This window comes from Apteryx mantelli, chromosome 9 (assembly GCF_036417845.1).
Source record: "Apteryx mantelli isolate bAptMan1 chromosome 9, bAptMan1.hap1, whole genome shotgun sequence".
Taxonomy (NCBI): domain Eukaryota; kingdom Metazoa; phylum Chordata; class Aves; order Apterygiformes; family Apterygidae; genus Apteryx; species Apteryx mantelli.
In genome coordinates, this window is record NC_089986.1 from 16,086,931 (window position 1) to 16,110,611 (window position 23,681).

Sequence of the window (23,681 nt, forward strand, 5' to 3'; positions counted from 1 at the left end):
CACAGCACCAGAAGCTGCTTTATGTCCACACTACTCCCCGCAATAACACAAAAAACGGGTAATGACCTCGCTCTACATTATGTTATACAGCCCCTTAATAAAACCTGCTACCAAAAATGTCATTTAGAAGGCTTCTTACTATTTGGGTTAGGTAACTTGTATGAATAGTAAAAATGACCAAAGTTACAACAGCAACTAAAGAATAATAATGAATCACACAACCATTTTTTTTCCAGAAATACTACAGGATTTTTGCTTCAGAGTTTTAACCATTTCCTAATACTTGAAGGCTGGAAGAATGTTTTGTTGGGATTATATCACTTCACCGCAAGATTTTTTTACAATTTCTTCAAAGGCAGTAGCATCAGAACCTGTCAAAGAGGCCACACTGAGCTAGATGACCCCTGACAAAGCGTTTTCCAGAGTTTCTCTCCTAAAGGAAAATGTAGCTTTCATAAGCTACATTTAACGGTACAGTTCTATTGCTACATTAAGCCATTCCAAGACTGCATTGCCACCAAATGGAAGGGACCTACATGAAATACAGCTCTGCCAGAAATATATATATTAGCAAGCATGTCCAACTTAGCTGTTCCATGAGACTTCACCCTAAGTCAATCTAAAAGCTCACGCTGCCCTAGGGGGAGGTCTCACTCCCCACTGCATTCTTCCAGCCTTGCTCCTGGCAGTGAAATTCCTTCTTCTTCTCTTCCTCCTCTCTATAGGCTTTAGTATGCTTCACACCCCTTGCTGTGCTGATGCAACTCACTAACCTAGCAGAAAACTATCCACTCTTTCCTGCCAGGGCAGTGAGTTCATACAAGCATCCAACACACACCAAAGCCACCAAAAAAAATGGCCAGATCATGCAGCCAGGGATAAGGTGACAGCAGAGACAGGAGAAAAGAAGGGAAGAACAGGAACTCCAACTTTTGGCAGAGGTAAATCATTCAAACCATCTTCTCCAACTTCATCCACATCCCACAACCACATGATTGCCAGAGCCGACGCAGAAAGGAGGCATGTGTCCAGAGAGCAGAGGAAGAGCAGGACTATCTCTTCTAACCACCAGACTATGAAACTGGCCTGTGCTGACCACAGGGCCACAAACACTCCAAACATGGGCTGAACAAGGGACAGGAGGGGCACAGCAGTGACACATCAGCTCAAGTCTCAGAGCTGCTTGCCTCACCACCACCAGCAGCAAGCAGGATTATACCAGGCTCATAAAGTGGCCCTATAGGCATGGATCCAGCCATACATCCAACAGAGACGGGCAGAATTGTGTTGAGTGGATACAAGGGTGCATAGCACACACACAATGGAAAAAACATGGAGAAAGATGAATGGGAAAGTTCCTCAGCCTAAGTATAGGTAAGCCTACAGCAATGACAGACAAGTGGTCACTCAAGTAAGAGCAGGAAAAACAGAAAGAGTACATGCTTTGGTTTCACAAGGGAAAGCAAGAGTATATTGAGCTTGTTTGGTATTAGTACCCCAGCAATGGTCAGACTGAGTACAGACACACACAGCAGGGACAGCAGGGTGATGCTGGGGGCAGAAGCATAAGTACAGCACTAAAGAACAGGCGTCAGACCAGCTGAATCTTCCCGCTCCTGAGGCTGAGAAGGCATTGCTTAGGCTGTTGAATGTTTCCTGCACCAGCTGCCTGCCACGCTTCACCCCCACCACAGCTGTTCAGGGCTGGCTGACCCCAGCAGTGTGCACAGCAGACTGTGCTGCCTCCACGTGAACCCCAAAACCCTACCGCATGGCCCACCCAGCCCCACGTATCACACACGCTACCCTATTTCCTTGCACTGCTACCTCTCGCCTCCCCTTTCTTCTGAGTGCCCTTGCTCACACCCAAACAGCCCCTCTCCCTATGCAGGGCCTCCCAAAAACCCCTTCCTCGCACACTGGACCCTGAACTGCCACCCTACACTGTCCCCAAACATGATCCCCACCTATCACCCTTTGTGGTCCCCCACAACCAGCAACCCCCAACAACCCTGGCCCCACACCCCAGGTCCAACCCGTCACCCTACCCAGTCTCTGCCACCCACATCCTGTCCCCAACCTGTCACCCTACAGGGTCCCCAAAACTTCTGTGCCCCGCTCCCCACCCCAGCCTGCCACCCTGCACATCCCGCTCCCTCACCTATAGGGGTCCCCACAACCTCTATCCTCCGTCCCTGAACCGCCACCCCACACAGTCCCCTGCCCCTGTCCCCTCACGCAGCCCGGTCCCCTGCCTTGCCACCCCACACGGCCGCCAGCCCCTGTCCCCACACACGGCCCCCACAGCCGGGCCCCCACTCCCTGCCCCCTCGGCCGCCTCCCCGCCACCCGCGCGGCCCCTCCCGCCGCCGCCGCGGCACCTGAAGCGCGGCGAGTCCTTCAGGCACTCCTCGAAGTCCACGGTCACCTTCATCCTCGCCGGCCGCGGCGCTGCTGCTGCTGCTGCCGTGCGGCGGCGCGGGGCGAGCCGGAGCCGGAGCTGGAGCCGGAGCGCGAGCCGGGGCCGGAGCGGAGGGCGGCCGCCGGGCGGGGCTAGGCGGGGGCGGGGCTCATGGCGGCGGAGCGGAGGGGCGGCCGGGCCCGGCCACGGGACAGCGGCAGCTACTGCTGCTGCTACGCCGTGCCGAGGGCCCCTCTGCCCTCCTCCCGCGCCCAGCGCCAACTGACGGCTTAGCTGGCCAATGGGAAACAGGGCGCGGCGGAATCAGCCAACGAGGCGGCGGCATAGGCCTAGCTTCCTCAAATCGGCAAGGGGGGGAGGAGTGACAACGAGTCCATCCAGTCACAGGAGAAAGTGAGCACCTTGACCAATCGCGAAACGCGAAGGGAGGGCATAGCAGTAAGACCGCCCAATAACCGGGCCATTCGGAGGAGGTAGCCAACCGCCGAGCGCGCAGGGATGGCTTCCCCATCGTGCGTCCGAAAGAGTGACATCCGGGCAGACCAACGGAGCAACGGCCGCTGGCAACGCGCCAATCGGCACGCTCTGTTGCCACGGCTACCCGAAAACCAATCCCAGCGCTCATAAACGAGGAGGGGGCCGCCCCTCCGCTGCCATAGGCTGATCCGCCTGCCGCTCGCGGCGCCGGCGGGAGATGAGGCAGCCCGGGCGCTCGCGTCGGGATGACGTTGCTCCCGGGTGGGCGGGGCGAGGCGCTCGGCTGTCGAGATGGGCGGCCTTGTCGTGATAGGCGGCCCTGTTGCGACAGGGAGCCTTGTCGCGATAGACCGGCGCTGCCGGTGCCTGTATGTCTATACGCGGGCTCCTTTCAGCTTGCCTCTTTTCTAGCTCGTTAGGGAATAGTCAACCAGTAACTTAAAAAAAAATAAAAGCTTTTTGCATCATGGTGCCGTGATGTGATTTATTTAATGGTAGCCAGATGCGCAGCGCGAGGAGGTTATAAGGGTCACTGCCTGGCAAGTTGTGCATCCGAGAAAAAGGCCAGGGAAGACTGAACCCTCCTGCACAACCAGCAGCTAAGTACCTTTTACGGATATTTATAGAACAGCAAAAAATTACCAGACAGATGATGGACAACGAGTGACATGAAGCGCTTTGGGCTTTGCAGTATTTTGCTGGTCTTGGAGGAAGCCCTCAGCATTTATGCCTTTCGGTTCTGCAAGGGTTACAGTTCTCCCCAGCTTCCGAAACACGAAACAAGCCATGCTGGTCGGCACTCCTCCATGGCTTCTCCTTCTCCACAGTTCTTCTGACTAGTAAAAATGAATGAAGGCTGCAGTCTGACCACCAGAGCACGCAGCCGTTTGTCCTTACTTCACCTAGTGGTGTTCCTCTTCCTGATGCATCACGGAAAATAAAACGATCTTTATAGGTGGAAGTTTTACAATTTTTTTTATTTCTGCCACTGACAGTTCTGCACATTTGCATGATGCAGGAACAACTTTTCAACCCACCTTGGAGAAGCTACGGCTCCACTCTCAACCGTATTTATTTTGAAGTTCTAGACACTGGAAATAGTTCATACACTTTTTAAGTGTGTGTTACTTACCGGAGATTTGAAGTTGTTTTTGAAGGAGAAACTTCAACAGCAGAATTTTTTTCTATGGAAAGAATATCAAGCATGCCTTTTGGGGATTCGTACACAACTTCTGCCTGAGAGTATTTTTTCAAGACTTTTCAGACAGCAGAACAGCTGCATCACGGATACAGCGAAAAGGACCCAGCTGGTCCCATCCCCCTCTTTGTAATGAAGGACTGCAGAACTTTATTCCTGATCCCTGATCCTTTAAGAGAGAAAACAGTGAGAAAAATAGCTTTAACAAGTTTTGGCACTACATACTGTTCCCAGCTGTAAAAATCACAAAGAAAAAGTTGCATCAGCCCTCATTGCAAATTATCAAAGGCAGGGACAGAGTGTAAATTGCTAGCTCAAGTTAATTGTGGCAAAGACAACACGACGTCGTGCCAAGTCAGGGCCAAATCCCGCAGTCACGGTGCTGAGAGCCAGCTGCGGCTGATGCCATTCACTCACCGCCCCTCGCGCCCCGGGGCCGTCGCGCGCTCGGCTCTGCACAGACCCGCACTCCCACCGCCGAGCAGCCCGGGGCAGGCGCACGCCGCAGGATGGGCACTCTTCCAGCCCACGTTTCACCTGTTCATCTTTTATCCCCTTCCAGTTTTCTTGCCCTAGCCCTTCTCTCTCCCCGACTTCCCTTTGGTCTCACAAGGAGAAATTGCACATAAGGCTTCTCTCCTGAAAACAGCTCAAATGCCTGCTCTAACTATACTATCCTAACTTTTATTACAGTGTCCTTTCACAGAGACCAACTGAAGCTTTTTGAGTTAGTTGGCTGTGGTTTAGGAGGGTGTCTTTTGTTGTTGTTGTTTTTAAGATTAGTGAAATGTCAGATCCAAACCAATGTGAAATGACTGTATGTTTTCATGAGCTGTCTCTTCACGCAGAACAAGTAGCAGGTTAAGAAATCTTTGTATCATCCAGGCTGCATTTACATTGTGAAATCCACTTTTCAATTTAAGTGTGCAATTTAGAGAGCCCAGCTCTTTTGGAATACAATATTGCTTCCTCAGGAGTAGTTGGTGTTAGTCACTCTTCATTACTCAATTCAAGTGAGTGATTACTCAATGCTGACCATGTAGACAAAAGACCAGAGCCATGCTTTAATCCTACGACACACAGAAATTACCATGAAAAACACAACCTTTTTCTGTGGGACTGCTATCTTAAATTCTTAATTGAGGTTCCCAGATCTATCCTCATGTTTCAGTGGTCCGGCAATATGCAAAATTTGAAAATGCATACAAACTAAAGTACACCAAATCTACACTGAAATATTCAAGAGACCTTCCTCCTTCGCAGTGGTGAGGAAACTACAATATTGGTTTAAATACTCATTTATAAGCCCACCTGCAAACATCATAAAAGCTGCCAGGTTTTTTAAAAAGCTGTTGAAGTCAATCCAATACATCTACTAGTGCCATAAGGCAGTAAAGAAGGGAACAGTTTTATTTACTTTGTGACGCTTAATACTGATTTCGAACAAAGTAAGTACATTTGTGAGACTGTATCATAATAAATACCACAAAAAGCATATAACGGAAACTGTTCTGGGAAGATTATACAATTTCAATACGAGGGCTAGAGAGCTGTAAAAAATACATCTGATTTCTATGAACTGGGTACCATTCAGTGTGATAAGGTTAAAAAAAAATAAACAACAGTTAACCCTGTTATTTGTGAGTGATCATCCAATCAGGAGCACATTAAAAATATTTCCTCTAAATATGATGCTTCCTAAGGACTAAAATAAACCTGTGTGAGAAGCCTCACAATTATGATGCTGTAGGGCTCAATTTCCACATATTGGGGGGTGGGGGGGGAGGAAGGGTATTCTGTTTCCTCTTTACACCACTCATTGCTGTGTGACTGAGCTTTTGCCAAAAGCACCACAATATTAAAAACTCCATGCAATCTAAATCCCTATCCAATGTAAAAGGAGGAGAGGCATTTATTTTGCTCCCATTCAACAGGGAGCTATAATTAATATTTCCAAAATACAAGGAAGTCAGATATCCCTCTGTAATAAAAGCTGTACAGAGTAGCTAAGTTTACTTGTCAGTAACTACAGATATTTTAGCCTTTAAAATGCATGAAGGCGTAAAAGGCTGGATAAAATCAAGTAATCAGCCTCTCAGTTAAATGAACCCTCAGGTACAGAAGCATCAGGTCCATCAGGTTGCATTCCAGATGAGTGAGATGAAGCAGAAGTATGAACAGTATTTTTGTTTTCACTGAAAAAAGTGAAAAAGGCTATAAAAGCTTTAATAAAGCCCATAACTAAAATCAACATAAGTTATAACAAAATAGCATCTAACTAAAACTTGAGGCTTGGTGACATAGAGAAGGGGAGATCACCCAAACAGCTTAACATCACCTGAATGATGAAGGGACAAATGATCCGAATGAATCTGAACGATGATGTTGAGTCTCATTCAAAACCAGCTTCATGCATTTGCATGTACTGTACCTCCCCCACAGCTACATCCTCATTTCATCTAGGATTTTGGAAACCATTACAGAAAAGGTCTTTACTGAAACATGGCAAAGGTTTTGTTTGTTAAACACAATGCTTCCCGGGCACTGTAGGGTGTAAAGTACCCTCACCGAGCACTAAATGAAAATGAGGTCCTGGACAACCACAGAAAGGAAGTAGAGGGGGAAGGAGGACGTTTGCTCAGATAAGAGCTGCTTCTGATGGTTTCTGCCCCAATTTTGGGTACAGCCACTGCTTGACGTCATCACTAAGAGCAAGTAGTCTGTCTTGCAGCATCAAAGAAGACATCTGCATTACTCATCCACATCAGTCAAAATCTTGACCCATTTACTCCAATCTGAAAGTCACACAGCATTGCTGAGTGATATTAATCGCTCAGTAGGACTTACTGCTTTGGCTGAAGCAGAGCAGGCCATCAGCCAGCTGATCTGAAAAACAGGTCAGTCTGCACAGAGCCATGCAGACATAGCAGCAGTCTGAGCACTGCAAACTAACATATACACAATGTAAACTTTAGATTTTGAAATCCTGTATTTGTGAGCCAAGCTTAAAGCTACAATAAATGACTTTGGAAGTCAGAAGTGTTAAAATGCTCACTCTTTGGCCCTGCTTATTCTGTAGAAATTACCATGTTTGATACAAGAAGAAACAGCACTCACTATTACTGAAAAGGTAGCATCACCACACTGGATTGAATCAAGAGTTCAACTCTTTCTTGTGAAAAGATGCTCTTAGTTCTGATTCAGGTCTTTAGAAGCTAGACTAAATATCCCACAGCTGGCAATCCTGTTACCTGCTAAGGAGAAAAGAGATTTAGGAAAGGCACACACCACTACACCCACTTAGCACAGCTCACAGATATCTTTGGCAATATATCTATTCTAATGAATTATTCCTGCATAATATCTTTCAATGATTCATCCCACTGCTTTATTCATTCTCAACATGTTCTGGGATTTCACGAAAGCTCACACTTGAGAACACAGATAACTGTAAAATAACTTTCATTCCTTTATTCAAACTTCACATATACAGTGGACAAAAAGACATTTTAAAATAGTTCCATATAATTATATGGATTTTTGCAACATATCAAATTCAGATCAAAATTAAGATATACAATGTATTCCATAACCAAGCTAAAGCTTAAGTGTATACTTCATTTGTGTAATAAAAACCAAGAACTATTTTGAATACTATAACATTCACCAGTCAAAATCCATTGAGTGGGAAGTTGTTTACAGTAATTTGGAGGTTCAAAAATCCCTCTTTACAGGGGCTATCCAACTACATTGTAAACAGCATTTGAATTAGGCATTCTATCCTTTCAAACAGCCTTCATTTGCAAAAGCAGCTGCTGCATGTTACATCGGATCCAGAAAGATTTAGACCAGTGGTTTTCAGTATAGAGGGTGCAAACCCCAAGAGGGTATGAGATCATCAGCAGTTATCTTTATATAAAGAGCAGACAGAGCCTAAATCCATCCCGTCTCCCCAGTCCTGACGTGAATTTCCTCCTAAATGGGTGTTTTACTTCAGGTAAATATTTATTCTTCATGCAACTGGAAAAGTCCAAAAGTTTGAGACAAGAGCAAGAAGAGTGACAGTTGGTGTGGTTTTAAAAAGAAAAGTTGGAGGGAACTTCCATATACTCAAGATAACCAAGAGAGCTCCAAAAAAATCCAGTCCCAATGGAAAAGATAGATGACAGTTAAACGCAAAGTTCAAGTTAGCGCATTTCCAGTGTAAAAACATCCCTCCACCAGAAGTTAGTACTGCCTTAGTCAGAAACTAGTAATTGATTCCAAACACAGCTCTTAAAAATAATACAACTCTTTTTCTAGAGACTGGGAAAATACAGGTAATAACATACTGAAATCTAGATTAACAGGTCAAAATTCTACAAAAAAGTTGTAAAACTTAAATAATCCCTTTTTAAACTGCTTAATACATCTGATAAATAGCTTGCATGTCAATCCAATGTATGCTGTACCGTTTGGCTCTTGAACTCCAAACCCTTTCATAGGAGATACCATACCTAGAACACTGTCAAATAAATAGTGAAAAAAACAAAGATACTGCCTGTGTTTCAAAGCATGAAGAGTAACAGTACATTACGCAAGATAATCAGCGTTATACATACAGGGAATGCCATTCTGGTTGAACAGATTATGAAGCAGTATTCTCCATGAAATACTAGGCACAAGAATAAATCAGTTAGACAGTTTTTTCTGCCTAATGGACAAGTCTAAAATTAACATTCTTGGCAATACAACATTGTAACTGATATGCTTCTTGATATTTAAGAGCCATAATTGCAAAAAATCATGAAGCAGTGTTTATATTTGTCTTTGACAAGCAGTTACAGTTCTGGACAGATTTCTTCTATGCTGTGTGCTCTACTTCCCAGCTGGTCACTAGTAGCATGTGCTGCATAAAAAAGAGATTACAAGAATAGATAACTATTCATGTTCATTGAGTATTTTCAAAAAAAAAAAAAAATCTGCTGAAATCATCTTTGTTTCCCCACAGGTAATGTTTGTCAGCCCAGAAGCATGTCCCATCTTCACAGCCTACATATGCTTTTAGTCCAAGAGTGCAGAAACCTCTAAAACAGTTATTTCACCCTCACATTCTGAAGAAGTGGCCAACACTATTGTTCTGCATACCACAGCAGCACTGAATGCTGGCCACCCCTGGAGCAATTAGCCCAAGAGTTAGAGATACCAATGTGCAAAACTAACATAAGTTCCTGAAACACAAGTTCTTCAGGTCAAATTTCAATTCCAGATGAGACATTTTAAACCAAAACAAGCTAATAAATGGAGCAGTCTGTTGTGTTGTTCAAGAAATCATTAAAGTAACGGTTTAGAACCAAAGATCTTATGTACTACAGGGTAGAAGGCAATAAAGAGAAGGTTCCTTCTCAGAGCTTTTACTATGAAAAAGCCAACTCTAATTCTGCTTTAAAGGAGAAAAATATTCAGTGGCATAAAACAAAGACCAGAGAAAGCCAAGTCCAGATGATCTTCCTTTCTAAAAAAGGGCCAGTTAGGCTTGGGCATGAGTTAGACTTAGTCACATGTGCAGTTTAACAAGTGAATAGTATAGGTGACAAGCAAAACTAATTTGTGTATGCTCCTGGCCTTCTCACTTAAGTCATCTTTATGATGATGATGATGACTATGGTTTAAGAAAACACAATGCATTCTGTATCTACCAAAGGCCAAAAGAGCACACCCAGTCAGCTGACAGCTAAGCTGATCACAGTATCTGAGCAGGGTTATCATAGCAATGAATAGCTAAATGCACCATAAGCGGAGGACAACAGTTTTACTGCTTGTCAGTTGAATTGCTGCAGATCACTCCCTTGTATCTTCTGAGGAAATAAGCTTTTGTACAGCAGGAGTAAAATCAAGTCTGCACTGAAGTCCTCATGCAGAAATCAACCTGTATCAGGAATCTTTCTTTCACTAATCTCAAAGAGAATTTTTAAAGGAAAAACGTTTGTGGAAAGGGATGAAGGTCACTATTTTGCTGGCAAAGTCTATCACATTGTTCATGGAGTCATAAATTGGGCGTAGCCAGAGAAATTCTAAAGAAGCTGAAGTGCTGAAGCAAGCAATCCCAAAGCAGTCTATTGCAACTTTAACATGGTGCTTTTCCTCCAGAAAGCTTCACTGGTAGTATCTGTATGCACAGATAAGGCACAGCTACTTGAGGCAAGAAAGGAATGACCCATCCACTGAAAACGCTTGCTAGCCCAGGATAAATATAGGGGCAAAAACATACGAACAGTTCTCACCATTACTGACTGGACTGGCCATCTTCATTTCAATCAGCAAGAAATCTCAGTCTGTAACCAAGAAGGGCAACTTGTATTAGCGGTCTTGGTGGCACCTGACAGAAGCCTTCTTAAAAACCTGTCCTAAGACATTAGCCCCTTTCTCAGCACAGACATAACAAAAAGGATTTGTAGAAATCAGGAGCACTGCTAGTTTTACTCAAACAAACAAACAAACAGGCAGGATTAGAGGGTGGAAAGGAGCATCTGATAAGAAAAGCACAGAACCTTTAAGGGATCTTCATGGACAGACAAATTCCAAACGATAAGAGGCTCTCAAATCGCCTGAATAACAATCCAGGAGCCAGTGGAACCCCAAATTCACAACAGACTACCAAGAGACCACTCTTAGGTCACATCTTTACCTGGAACAATCATCAGTACTATAAAAAAGGCACATTATTCCAGCAGAAGAAATAGACCCTGAATGCCAGTTCTTACTTACATAAATTTACACACAGTCCGAGACCTAATATGTGAGTGGTAGCCACATCAACAGATGATTTCCACAGCTTCAAAAGAATTGAAGTCGAATGAAAGAAATAATCAAAATGTAGCTACAAAATAACATACAGAAAAAGGCAGACATTTCCACTGTTGTTCAAAAGAAAACATCCAAGCTGTTAGTCAGTTTAATAGACTGAAGCCAAAATAAGTCCTCACAGGTGGGATCTCCTGCACTACCAGATAACTTCAGCCAATACACTGAGTAAAGAAAACTCTCCTTCTCTGCTCTAAAAAAGCACATTAAAATACAATGATTTGCAGCTGAAGAGCTCTTTGAAGGATATCCAGATGAGCAATCTTTCCACATAGTTTCAAAATGATCGAAAAGCATCTTGATATGCTCACAGTCCTAAAGGGAGAAGCTTAGGGACAAGAATATTAATAGTATTTTCATCCACTTCTATAAAGGAGGAAACCAAATTGAAATACTGATTAAATCCAATTGCCTAGCATGGCCAAAACTACAGATTAGCAAAGAACCCAAGAAAGTTTTAAAAACAGCTATTCAAAAAAAGCTCTGTGGCTCAAAAAACCATTTAATTAACATTTATAAGAAAAGAGCCCTCAGAATAAAGATGAGAGAATGATCAAGAGAGATCATCTCCAAAAAGGTTATTTCAGTAAAACCTTGACATTACTTTTGCAAGGCTATGTTTCTGAACATCAGTCTCAATGTAGGAAACTTAAAATGTGGGCAGTGATGAAAGACAGGGAGATGATGTTTATTAACACAGTTTTGACTGGATTCCATCATCCTTTCACCAACCCTAGAGTTGCACACAGTAAGTTGGAGGCCATTTAATTCATGAGCCACTACAAAAGTGAGACCAGTACTTATCCTTTGAAGAACTGATCAAGTACACAGACCAAAAATTAAGATAGTTTACATAGAGATTAGGAGATAGTGAAACACCAAGTTTTGTTAAGCAGAGTAATACAAAACAAAAATGGAAAATTGAGAAACACGTGAAGTTAATGGAAAGTGTTTCTGTAAGCCATGGAGTCAAGGTGAACCAGTTAGAGTTAATGGGTTGATAAACCAGCACTTACATTTATGGAGTCTATCAGCCATAAGCAGTCTAAAATTGATAATTACCATTGGTGGCTCAGAAGCTGGGTTATGAGGCAAGGTGGAATGGACTTCAACAATAGAGATGGAAAAATGCTGCACAGGTGTGCCTTCTTTCCACTGGAGAATGCAGCTGGGGAACGGAGTTGCCTCCCTGTTTTACACCAGAGTGCAGAAAGATGGCAGCTTCAAGCCATGGAGAAAGGTCATAAGGATGCCTACCGGAGCCCTCCTTTCCCCTGGAGAGTGAAGTTCTAGTAAATAGCCATTTTAAGGCATATTATAAATTACTGTAGGAAGTCAATCAATTAATGGGTCTCAGACATATACCAAATGACCCTCCAGCAATTATGAGGGCATTAGCCCTCTTATAATAGTGGAACTAAAATGTGCAATCCACAGAAACATTTAAAAAAAAATCCAACTTTGCAAGTCACCTTCTTCTTGTTCAGAATTTAAATTCATTTTAGAACAGTTCTTAGTTCACATTGTTGTGAAAAGCAAATGTGAACCAATTTAAACCCATGCAGCATCTTCCCAAGTCTGCAGACTGTGCTAATGTCTCACAACCTTGCCAAGCAACAGATGAATGAGTCTTACAAACTTTAGATTCTTTGCCACTAGTCTCATGAGCAGAGATGTCCATTTCTTAATGCCAAGAGCTTGTTCAAAGTGCTGTTCCACATAGAGGTGGGAACTAAAAAGCTGTGGTTATTCACCAGAAGGCCACCACAAAATCAGAGACTGCTTTTATTACATAGTCTACAATTTTCACTCAGAGAAGCTTAGAGATGGAAGAGAAGGTGTCAGCCTCTAGCTATCAGATTAACATCAAGAGACAGCCCTGAAGCAGGTTCCAGAAACAGTTCCCAGTTACAAGTCCCAGACTTTCTTACAGCAGCTAAGAGGGAGGCCGAGCTGCTTATCCCATACTGTAAAAGTGAATGTTACACTTAAGGACAAGCACGTACTGAAGTCCTAACAGCATAGTTTTAAGTTACAGTAAGATAGACAGAAGTTCTTACTTAGGAAGACAAGGATCCTATTCTCAACAGGGAGGAAGCAGTCATGCTGGTTTCCCACTGCTGACTACAGGATGGTTTGGGAGCAGAATGGGAAGTGAACCCATCAGGCTCTCCCACGAGGCCACAGCTTGAAGAATTCTGCACAGAACACTTCCTCTAAAAATGATGCTGGCAGCTTCACTACCAAGAGTCAATTATGCTGTGGAAATAGTACCGGCCTCAAGCAGAGGTCCTTGCTTTTCTGTTGTGTCACAAAAAAAAAGCCCTCACCCTTAAATTAATGTTTTTAGCAGCATTCTGCAAATCTATCAGGACAGCGCACAGTATTACACATTAAGCATTATATACATATTTTCCCTTTTTCTATTCATTCTTACACTTGAGTCTATTGACGTTTCAATAGCTGAAAGGACTGCCAATACTTAAACATGCTTTTTGATTAATCAGCAGCTCACCATGTTCAGTTGCTTCCGTATTCATTGTTTCTACATCTGCAGCATCATGCATCTCTTCATCCTCATCCTCATCATCTTCACCATGTAGTTCTTTTGCAATGAGCTGTCTTGCCAGTTTGATATTTCGCCCTTCATTGTAGTGCATCTTTCTCTTCATTTCAAACTGTTTCTTCTTTTCTGTGGACAAACAAATTTAAATACTGAACTGATATTTTAATCATCTTATTTTCTCTTCAGAGACACACAAGCATCAACTAGGTCAGTTTCACTCCCACTTTAAAAATAAATTCTTTACATCATCAAGCAACACTTAAATTCACAGTATGTTCTTCAAGCAGTGAAATATTCTATCAAACAAGCCCAATAATAAGGGCTAAATAGCTAATGGACTGGAATGACTGGAGTGCTATTAAAAGAACCTGTCTGCAAGTGAGAGCAAGTCTGACCAAGAGAAGCAGCTAGGAACCGTGTAAGAAATTCCAAAGTTTCACAAGTCTTATTTTAAGCAAACATATGGGCAAATTGAGACATCAATGATAGAAAATGAACTTCTGCAGATGTCTGACTTGACTCCTGGCTAACTACCACAGGCCAATTATCAAAGATGCATTTACCAAGCGTAGAAGAAAATATTTTTCATTTTCCCTACGGCTTGAAGCCTAACTTCGCTCCATATATCCAACATTCCCATAACAGGTCTAGCAGTAACTCATTTTAATCAAATTAAACTCTGCATCTTGGCAGCCCCAACACTGTTTTTGTCTTCCTCACCAGAATTGTAAGGTTACACGCTCAAAGTCGACGAATGGGGCTAGGAAAGATGAGAAGTAACAGCTAGATAACACAAGCTTGAAACCTTAGAAGTGTTATTGTTCAACTGCATCCTCAAAATGTTCTAGCCCAAGCTAAGGCAGAATAGCATCTCTGTTGAAGATGCATGAGACAATTTGCTTCGGAATATTTATAGTTTTCTTGCTAGATCCATCTACCAGCTGATTTGAAACTAACGTAAAAACAAAAAGCATCTATATATTTCTAAGCAATTAGTAGTGCTTTAATTGCAGCAGTAGTCATTAAATTGTTAATTCTACCTGAAATGCATCCCCATTAAGGAATACTCCCTCATCCCAAAACAAAAAAGCCTCTCATATGAGAAGTCCAGGTTTCTTTAAAGGAATTTACACACCTTAAACTTGTATACAAGGGGTCATCCAGTAGCAGCAAGCTTCCTCTTTATATGTGGATCCCAAACCAAACAGTCCTGCCTGAACAGCTGTGATATTTATTTCTAATCTTTTACTTACCTTTGAAAAGCTATATGTCTCCACTTTCAAATGACAACACCTTCCTACTAGATGTTACCTTTCCTTCCCAAATATTTCTTACCAAAAAGCTAAAACTACTTGCAGTAAGAAAAAAATAACTTATGCCTACCTCGTTCTTCAGGTGTTAATTCTTCATCCTCATCCTCTTCCTCACTGCTTTCCTCTTGCTTTGCTAGGATCTTAGGTCCCTTACCTTCAGCTGCAGCTGCTAGTCTACATAAAACATATAATAGAAAATGCTGAAGAAGCAAGTCTTCACAATCTAAAATACATTAAATTTCAGGATACTCATACAGACTTTGTCCAATGTTTTTGCCACATTTATGTGTACTAACATCCTGCAAGAGATCATTTTCATTCAGTGGCACTATTAGCACAGAAAACTACTTTGTTTAACTGCAGATAGCAAAAGTCTGACTTCTAAGAACAGTAACATCTTTCCAAAAAGCAACTGCTTCTACAAAGATAAAATGATCTTGACGTTTAGTCAGTTATCTATGACAATACTTACTTTTTAGTCAACACATCTGCTTTTAAGGGTTCATTTGACTCTGAATCACTCACTGCATCCTCATCATCTTCTCCTACCATGCTTCAAAGGCAAACAAAGAGAGTAGCCTTAATCAATAACTTGCTGCTCAAAATTTAATTGATATAACAATCAAAACCTTGCAACACAATTAAATTAAAAGACTCCTTTATTACTTTAAGAGTTTTCTAAATCTAATTTAAATATTTATATGAATGACAGCTTTATATATATTTATATAAATGAGAGATGTCAAATGAAAACCAATACAATTCAGACTTATTTATTCCATTAATAATCTAAAGTCTAATACACATAGACCTTATAAAATTCACCTATCCTTTCTGGTAGTACTGCTCAATAACTATAAGCCTTTATTTAGCAGCTTTGTAAACTCAAATATGTTGCATATTTCCAGTAGGACTGCACAGCCTGTCAGGTAATCAGCTATAGTTTTAGCAAATATTGCATCACCCAAAAGGCCACGTTTGCTGCAAAACTACTACTATATTGCCTAGCATCAAAGATTGAAGTTATTTAGGACAGCTGTCTGGCAAGCTTACCTGTGATAAGGAGTACTTGGCTCATCTATTTTCATCAAACCATAATCTTTGCCTGCTGGATGGTACGTAGCTATGATGTTCATTTCATCCCACTTCTGGGATTTTTTACTGAAATCAGAAAGCCAAGTTAATTGTCTCATACTCTAAAAATGATTTCTTCTGTTTGACCATAGAAAAGGAACTTTTAGAACATCTTTTGCCCTCTACTACATTCTATTCAAAAAGAACATTGTTATGACACACAGGCTTGTTCAAAGTGTAAACGTGATTATTAAACACCAAGTCACAACAAATTATGAGTGCAACTTTACAACTCTTTCCCTACCAACTCACAATAGCTAAATGAATTTAGGGCTTTATAAATATACTCACATACAAACACACACACACACACATTTCCCCCCCACCCCAAGAGACGACCAGTCCTGTTCAATCACTGCCCATTAACTGTCTGCTCTTGTTACAAGTCACAGGCAAATTAGTCTTCCTCTTATTACAACCCACAACACTAACAAAACCAAGTAACTTCCCCTGACTTCTGCTCAGTCAGCTGCTATGATTATTAGTGAAACTGTTGCACGAACAGCACCAACTAACAAATAACTTACTGCAGTAAAACAAGTACCACTGAACTGCTGGGTTTTAATACTGCATTTGTCACCCTAATCTGGAATCATCAAATGAAACCAACTGCTGTAATTAAGCCACAGGAGTTTCATACCTTACACAGACACCCACTAGCGATCATGCATTACTTAGAATTTCCTTGACTAATTAGAGAATGTACCATTTTATGTATATATGTGTACATGTGTGTGTATATATATATATATATATATGCAGAAACAAAAACACCCAGAGCAACAAAATATGCAAGCCACAAAGCAAGCAATTGCCATGGTCTTTCCCTTAGACTAATCCACAAAATTTAACTTTAGAATATTAAAAGTAATTCCACCATTTAATATTAGCTTGTCTGTTAACATATGCCTGAAATGTAAATTATGATTTAAGGGAGAAAATGGTACAGGGTTTTAGGTTTGGTGGGTTTTTTTGGTTAAACAAATTTAACTTAACTACTCTTACTTAAACACACACTGTTCTAATAACAAGTTACCAGTTTTGAAAAGATATTCAGTCTCAGTAATACAGATGCTTATGAGCAGAACACCATCTGTAAAACAGAGACACTGATCAAACAATTCTCAGTATAAACTAAATTATACATTTATGGAGAGCACCACGTACAATACAACGCAAAAAAATTTGTTAAAGAGAAAAAAATATAGAAGTGGAGTTCACGCCAAATGCTATGTACTACAAACCTATAATTATCAGTGCATACAAATAAGTGAGCCCAATCACCTTACCATATACCAACCCATGCCAAACCCTCATGTTTGAGGTTTCACATCTATTTAACCATTTTGTTCAATTTGCAACACAAGGATTACAATCTGAATGGACAAAACATTAGCCAGATTGTCTGCTCTGATATGTTTGGCAGGGTGGAGAGTCACAAGCTTGATGATGACAAAGCAAGAACTGTAGGTCTAGAAATGCCAGTTATTCATATCACCTACTTGGGAGTCTAAATTCACTAATTAAACATCAGCCAAACATCTGCTTGAAGTTCATCTATGACTAACATGAGATGATAATATGGTTCCATATTGAGTACCTGAGAATTTTTACCAGTCACAGCAGTAGGACAACGGTTTGCAGTCCCCATAAAGGGATAGAGCTTAATTTAAGAGGAAATAAGACAGATGGGAGAAACTCCTAACACATGCCTTTGTGCTCACTGCCCTTGCCTCAGAGTGCACAAAGCCAAGGCTTCTGCCTGGCCACGTGATCTCGTTGCCTCCTTTGCACCAGCACTCATACACTAATTCAACAGGAAGCTAACCATTTTTTTTAAGGTTGTTTGCTGCTCAGCTGAGCTCCCTGAACTTGTTCACTGTCTGGCTCCACAGGCACAGGCAAAAAAGTAAGAGAAACACTGCATCAAGTAGCCTTCCCCCCCTCACCCCCCCCAAAAAAAGTAATTTTTGTAAGACTGATTTTCTGCCAGTTTTAGATTCCTGATCTGGCTCACAGCAGAATCTGACAAGCACGAGTGCCTGTGCAAGGGAAGCAGCAGGAACAAAGGGCAGACAACATCATGGACTATCTGCTTGTGCCTCCACATAAAAATATGCAGTCCTCAAACAGAGGAAAGGCTAGAGTTTCTAGCCCAGTCTGGAGGAGAATAGCAGACAATGGTAACTGGGAATTGGGAGTCAAATGATCTAAATGAGGGAATGGGAGTGAGAATGAGGACCTAAAAAATCCCCTGACAAGGAGGGTCAGGAAACAGCTGTGAACTCAGAATCTCATTTGATGTGTTGCTCCAAGCTCTGAGACTGAACTTGGAGTGCAGCTGACTTGCAAAGCCCAAAAATTAGTCTTCATTCTTGCAATTCCAACTAAAACTTGACCCTGCAGGAGATGTTGACCTGCCTGCTTCTTCTACGGCTAATGCAGGAAATCTTCCCATGCTCTACATGCTGTACTAAGCATGGCTGGAGAACTGTGATAATGGGATCCATTCCACAAGATCAAGAGGCACAGAATTACCAGAAATGGATCAGCAGCTGGATTGCTAAAGGCAGGACAAAGACTCATGAAGCATCCCAACTACAGGCAAACTGACTACATTTATTCACCACAAGGAGCCACATGAAGTGATATCAGGGGACTCAAGCATGTATTCAATAAAAACCAAGACCAGGGACTACAAAAGCAAAAAGGCTCTGACAAGGGTTCCTGTTTTTTCCCCACAACTCATTTGCTGAGTTTGTGCTTATTTTTTGCTTTGTTTGTTCAAGCAGCCTAAACTGTACCCTGGAAAAAAGATTCTGAAGAAAATGTGTGCATACATTTCCCTGGGCTTGGAATCAGGCCACTTGTGCATTTGGGACGAACAAGAGCAGATAATTCCACTGCTTTGGTTGTCTGATGGGGACAATTCATCGCTATCCTGTAGCAAAGGGGCAGAGAAACAAACTCTGCTGGAGAACAGGCCTGAGCACTCTTTCTCTAGTGCAAAGGGAAAGAGCAAGATCAACTTCTGGTCAACAGCAGCAAGAACAATTCCCAGACACCTCAGTGCTGGGAAAAGCACCCTAGACAGCAACGCCCCAGGTGAGAAAAGTATATTTTAGTTGTCTAGAACTAGTAGCGATGTTGAAATACATCTGTATGAGACATCAGTATCTTGCTTCTCTTCTCCCTCTGTACTTTACTACTTTAGCATGCTACGTTCATTGTCACAGAACTAGCACAAAACTAGACAGCTCTAACAACCCTAATACTAGAATTTGTAGAAGCAAGGACAGATAGAGAAGGTAACTGCTTCATCCACTGACGTTTAAACTGCCTGTGTTCGCAACTGAATACTTAGCAATAATATTGGCATCCTTAGCAAAACTTTTTGGCATACACTAGGCTTGAAATTAAACAATCTACAGACTGTAATTCAGTAATTTATAAACACAAGATTGAAGAAGATTTTAGTGGTTTGGTTTTTAGCATTCATTTCTTTTAACTTACATACCAACATTAAAAGCCTTGGCTGTGGAACACCTCCCAAAAAACAAATTTAAAATTCAGCTAGGAAAAAAGTATCATTAATGGTCATGTCATTTCACCCCTCAGTGTAAAAAGTCTTCACATGAGGGTGACTAACTATTCTAAAAAACCCACACCTTCCTTTATTGTCTCTAATTTAGCATGCTTAGGCATGCCAGAGCAGCATAGAATTGATGACACAAGGTTAGGATCATCACAGGAAAATGCTTCCTGACATTGCTTCAGATATAAAAATATGAACTCTCATCTTCCTTAGTAAAATCAGATTTGAAAAATGAAAAACGCCAGAAGCGCTCATCTGTATTCTCAGTTTTAAATATTTAAATAAGCATTTATTTTGAGATTGCACCTTGATAGGTCAGAGGCCCCTGCAGCAATACTACTCTAAGGAACACCTCTCACGCCTCGCTTGCTCCTACCAAAGCAGACCCTTCTCCTGTTTGTGCCAACACCGCTGCCTGCAGGACTGCACTGCAAAACACATCAAGGAATTGGGTTCAGCTAAATACACACACAAAGGCACACTTAGTTACTTTGTAAAATGCCAGACCAGAGCCTTCACAGGCTCTTACCAGAGCCTCAAGGTAAATAACGCCGTACAGCAATAATGCCATGAACGTATCTGCCATTAAACTATGATGTTAGCTCTTAGGGTGCCATCCTAGTGGTGTCCCAGTTTCACAAGCTTTGCTCTTGCATCATGCCTTTATTAAGGAAGTTTTCCAGAGATTTTAACCACCACTAGCAACGGTGCAGTCAACAATGATGTGAACACGAGACCTCTCCTGAACCTAGTGTTTTAGAAGAAGATAGCTGAAACAATGAGTTCCTTCACCTGCAGCTATGAATTTCAATATTAGGACTAAGCAGAGGCTGCTAATAGAAATGCACCTAGTAAACAGATGCCTTAGTTTATAAACTAGTTTTTAATCTTAAAAAGAAGATCACAGCAGTACCATTTGTTATTCTTTTAAATAAAAATAATGATTTTGCTACAGTCAAAAATAACACAGATTTAATCAAGTTGCCAGAGCTGGCAACCAAAAATAACATCTGCACACAAGCTAGCTTTAAAAGCGCTATATTGATCTTTCCAGGAAAGCTTCCAATACAATTTGCCAGGTTTAGCCAACATCCTTTAGCTTGCAAGGCAATTTCTGAATTAATTTAATAACGCATTTACTGACTTGCATTGGTAGACAGGAAATAGGAACTGGATTCCTGCCCATTTAACTGCATCACAAGAAATTACTGTGTACTATAAACAGCTATACTATATACACAGCTCATTAGTTTGTACTCTAATTTATGATCATTCTACAAAATGGTACAAAGAAATCATAGAATATTAGGCTACTAACAACCAGTTTAACTTGAGGTTAGGTGTGGTAGTAAACACCTTGTGTTACATCATATTAAAACTGGAAAACAGAAAGATAACATTCGTGTAAGATATTGCCACTGACATTCACCTCCTTCAAAAACATTATCTCATTCCTTCAGTTGCATTAACTTCTCCCTGGAAAGCAGAAGCATTCAATAGAGGCAATATCGCAAATGAAAAACTTTTAGTCTTAACTCTGCTAGGTAGGAACTATATTCATGACTTAACTAGGCCAAGAGGAAAAGGAACACTAGCATAATAAACAAAATTTGCATGTTTATTTATTATACCTCTTCTTACAATACTGAGTGAGGTCCCAAATGAAGAACACTGTCAAGAGCAGTTTTATAAACAGGGAGTTCAGGTCTAACCCTGGTCATCACAACACTACGGAATCTTGGAGCTACACCAGGCAGCATGTACTCGGTGAAAACATCAGGACTAATGCAGAGATTTTTCCTGGTCAAGGACAGCTACTCTCCTGTTGGCTGGCTAAAGACCACTTCTTTTATATTTGGACTAACTCTGCTACAATTAAACCAAGATTTTCTCATCATTAAAAATACAAGTCACTTCACCAGTGCATATTCGCAAGTGTGAGATCTTTGAAGATGAATCTTGGATGACCAAGAACAGATCTTACTTATGTTTCCATCCAGCAGAAGTCTTCTCCCCACAGACTACCTTTGAGGAGATGACTAAGTCTCCCACAGCAAAGTATATTTTCCCAAACTGCACCTTATTTTTCTAGCAATTGAAAACCTTCCCATTTGTCAATTGTCTTTTTGGAAAAACTTTTAAACGTAATTTTACTTCTGTTCGTGTTCCATAAACAGCAAAGAACCACATGAGCTCTTTTAGTTGCCACACTGCACAGCCAGCTCATACTCTCGGTAACAGTCACGACCAGGGTAATTCTGCCCTCCTTCCCGCAGCCCTCTCACTTTCACACCCACAGCCCTTATCAGCGTCTACCTTCTTACCACAGACCCATGTTTCAAACTGTGCCGCATCCTCCCACACCCAGAAGCCAGGGCCTCGCCACGATGTTTCCACTGTGTGACCTCCCACACATGGAATTTTTTCCAGGGGAGCTTCTGGCAGCAGACACACAAAGGGTTTCAGAGCACTGTTGAAACGCGCGAAGCGCAGGCTCCCTGGCAGCTTATTAAACAAAACAACCCAGACGCAGCCCCCTGCTCAGGCTGCCTCTAAAACACCGAATGCCCAGAGCACACAGCTTACGGGGAGCCTGCCCCAGCCTTGTCCCCCTTCCCGACACTCTTCCCCCAAGCACCTTCCAGTGGCAAGCGCGAGGCAGGAGAGCAGGCCGCAGCAGGCGCTCCGTACCGCCCAGATGCCTCCCTAGGGGATGGTCCCCTAACTTGTCCGCACGCTGCTACCCGCCAACCTAAGGCCGCCACTGAAAAACGCAACAGCCCACGAAGTCCCCGCCGAGACCACGCCGCACAGGCCGCGGCTCAGACACAGCCCCGGGGCTGGAGCCCCCGCGGCCTCCCCTCCCCGGGGCACGCGGGGCGCCAGGGCCCCGCAGAGGAGGCCCGAGGCCCGGCCCGCCGCCCCCGCCCCGGGCCCGCCGCCGCCCCGCCGAGAGGGGCCGGGGCCGGGCGCGGCCCTCACCCGTGCTCGTCCTCGTCGCGGGCCGGGCTGGCCCGCCGCGCCCCGGGGGCCGCGCCCCCCGCCGACAGCGTGCTGCCGCCCTTCTTCAGGATGCCCCTGATGGGCCCGCGCCCCGCCGCGCCCGACGTGGAGGCGGCCGGCACCGAGGGCGCCTCCATGGCCGCGCCGCGCCGCTCGCCCGGCTGCGGGACGGGAGCGGCTCCGGGAGCAGGTCCGCCGCCGCCGCCGCCACTGCCGCCTCAGCCCGCCCCACCTCGTGCGTCACAACCGCCCCGTGCGTCACAACCGCCCCGCGCCGCGCCGCGCGGCGCTCGGCCCGCCGCTATCGCTCCGCCCCCTGGCGGCCGGCGGAGCGCGCTGCTGCCCCGCCCGCCCCCGGCTGCTGTGCGCCTGCGCGGCCGCCCGCCCCGCCCCGCCCCGCCCCGAGTGGGGCTGAGTGCGAGGGGCGCGCGCGGTGGTCGGGCGCGCTCGCTGGGGTCTTGCACACAGGCGGATTCACCCGTGCGTGCGGGGCTCGTGCCTGTGCTTGGGGGGTTTCGCACGCAGGAGGTTCAGGCACAGCTGCGGGGCTTTTGCACGTGCGTGGGGCTCTTGCACACGCAGGGGGTCTTGCACGCATGCCCTTGCTGGCGCACAGGTGTGCGCTGTTTCTTGCAGGGAAAGGCTGCCGCTGCACCATGCGGGCCCCTGCGTGATGTCCCCAAAGGCCCCTTCAGGTGATGTGATGCAGAGATGTCACAGCCGCTGCAGTGCCCCAGCATCGCGGTGTTTGCAGCACAGCCGGGCCTTTCTTGTGTCTCCATGAGACAAGGAGGGGGCCTGGGTGGCACCCGCAGGGCTCAGACATCGAGGGTGTCCGCCTGTAGGTAAAGCGCTTGGGTTTCCCAGCAGGCCCTACAGCCGCCGGGGCCAAGGCGGGGTGGGCACCTGTCTGGGGGAGCCGCAGGGTCCCAGCCGGGGCTCAGCCAGCTGGCAGCACGGGGATTTGGCTGGCCCCGACTTGTGGAGCTTTGACATTAGGATCTGAAGCAGTGAAAACGTTCAGAATTAACATAGGGAGAAGCACCACAAACCTTCAGGCTGGGTGCGTCTGAGCCCCCGAGGAGGCAGGCGGGGGCTGCGCGGGCCCGCGCGCCGGGGAGGTGCCGGCA

At 43.9% G+C, this 23,681-nt stretch overlaps 2 protein-coding genes across 9 annotated transcripts in view; both read right to left on the reverse strand.

Moving 5' to 3' along the window:
* The window catches only part of ACAP2 (ArfGAP with coiled-coil, ankyrin repeat and PH domains 2), a 78,233-nt gene extending 75,720 nt beyond the window's left edge, over positions 1–2,513 (reverse strand). For 3 of the 4 annotated variants that reach the window (XM_067301819.1, XM_067301820.1, XM_067301818.1), the window contains exon 1: positions 2,382–2,513. In XM_067301819.1, coding sequence (XP_067157920.1) covers positions 2,382–2,434 — 53 coding nt within the window. In that variant the 5' untranslated portion in view covers positions 2,435–2,513. The remainder of the gene's footprint in view (positions 1–2,381) is intronic. The other variant, XM_067301821.1, reaches the window with a different exon arrangement.
* A 1,356-nt stretch (positions 2,514–3,869) lies between these two features.
* On the reverse strand, positions 3,870–22,751 carry PPP1R2 (protein phosphatase 1 regulatory inhibitor subunit 2). 5 transcript variants are annotated; one of them, XR_010885015.1, is made up of 8 exons: positions 22,531–22,751; positions 15,873–15,980; positions 15,292–15,372; positions 14,890–14,993; positions 13,456–13,632; positions 12,003–12,214; positions 10,361–10,411; positions 5,482–8,985 (listed from the first exon to the last, which is right to left on the reverse strand). XR_010885015.1 is itself a non-coding variant. In XM_067301825.1 (7 exons), exons 1-6 carry the CDS (start codon positions 22,686–22,688, stop codon positions 10,407–10,409), a joined length of 633 nt encoding a protein of 210 aa, XP_067157926.1. In that variant the 5' UTR covers positions 22,689–22,751; the 3' UTR covers positions 7,543–8,985; positions 10,361–10,406. The 5 variants fall into 5 exon arrangements, 3 of the variants coding, with proteins under 3 accessions (XP_067157923.1, XP_067157926.1, XP_067157925.1); XM_067301825.1 differs by lacking the exon at positions 12,003–12,214 and having other exon boundaries at positions 7,543–8,985; XR_010885016.1 differs by lacking the exons at positions 5,482–8,985; positions 10,361–10,411 and adding an exon at positions 10,422–11,268.
* Between the last annotated feature and the right edge of the window lie 930 nt (positions 22,752–23,681).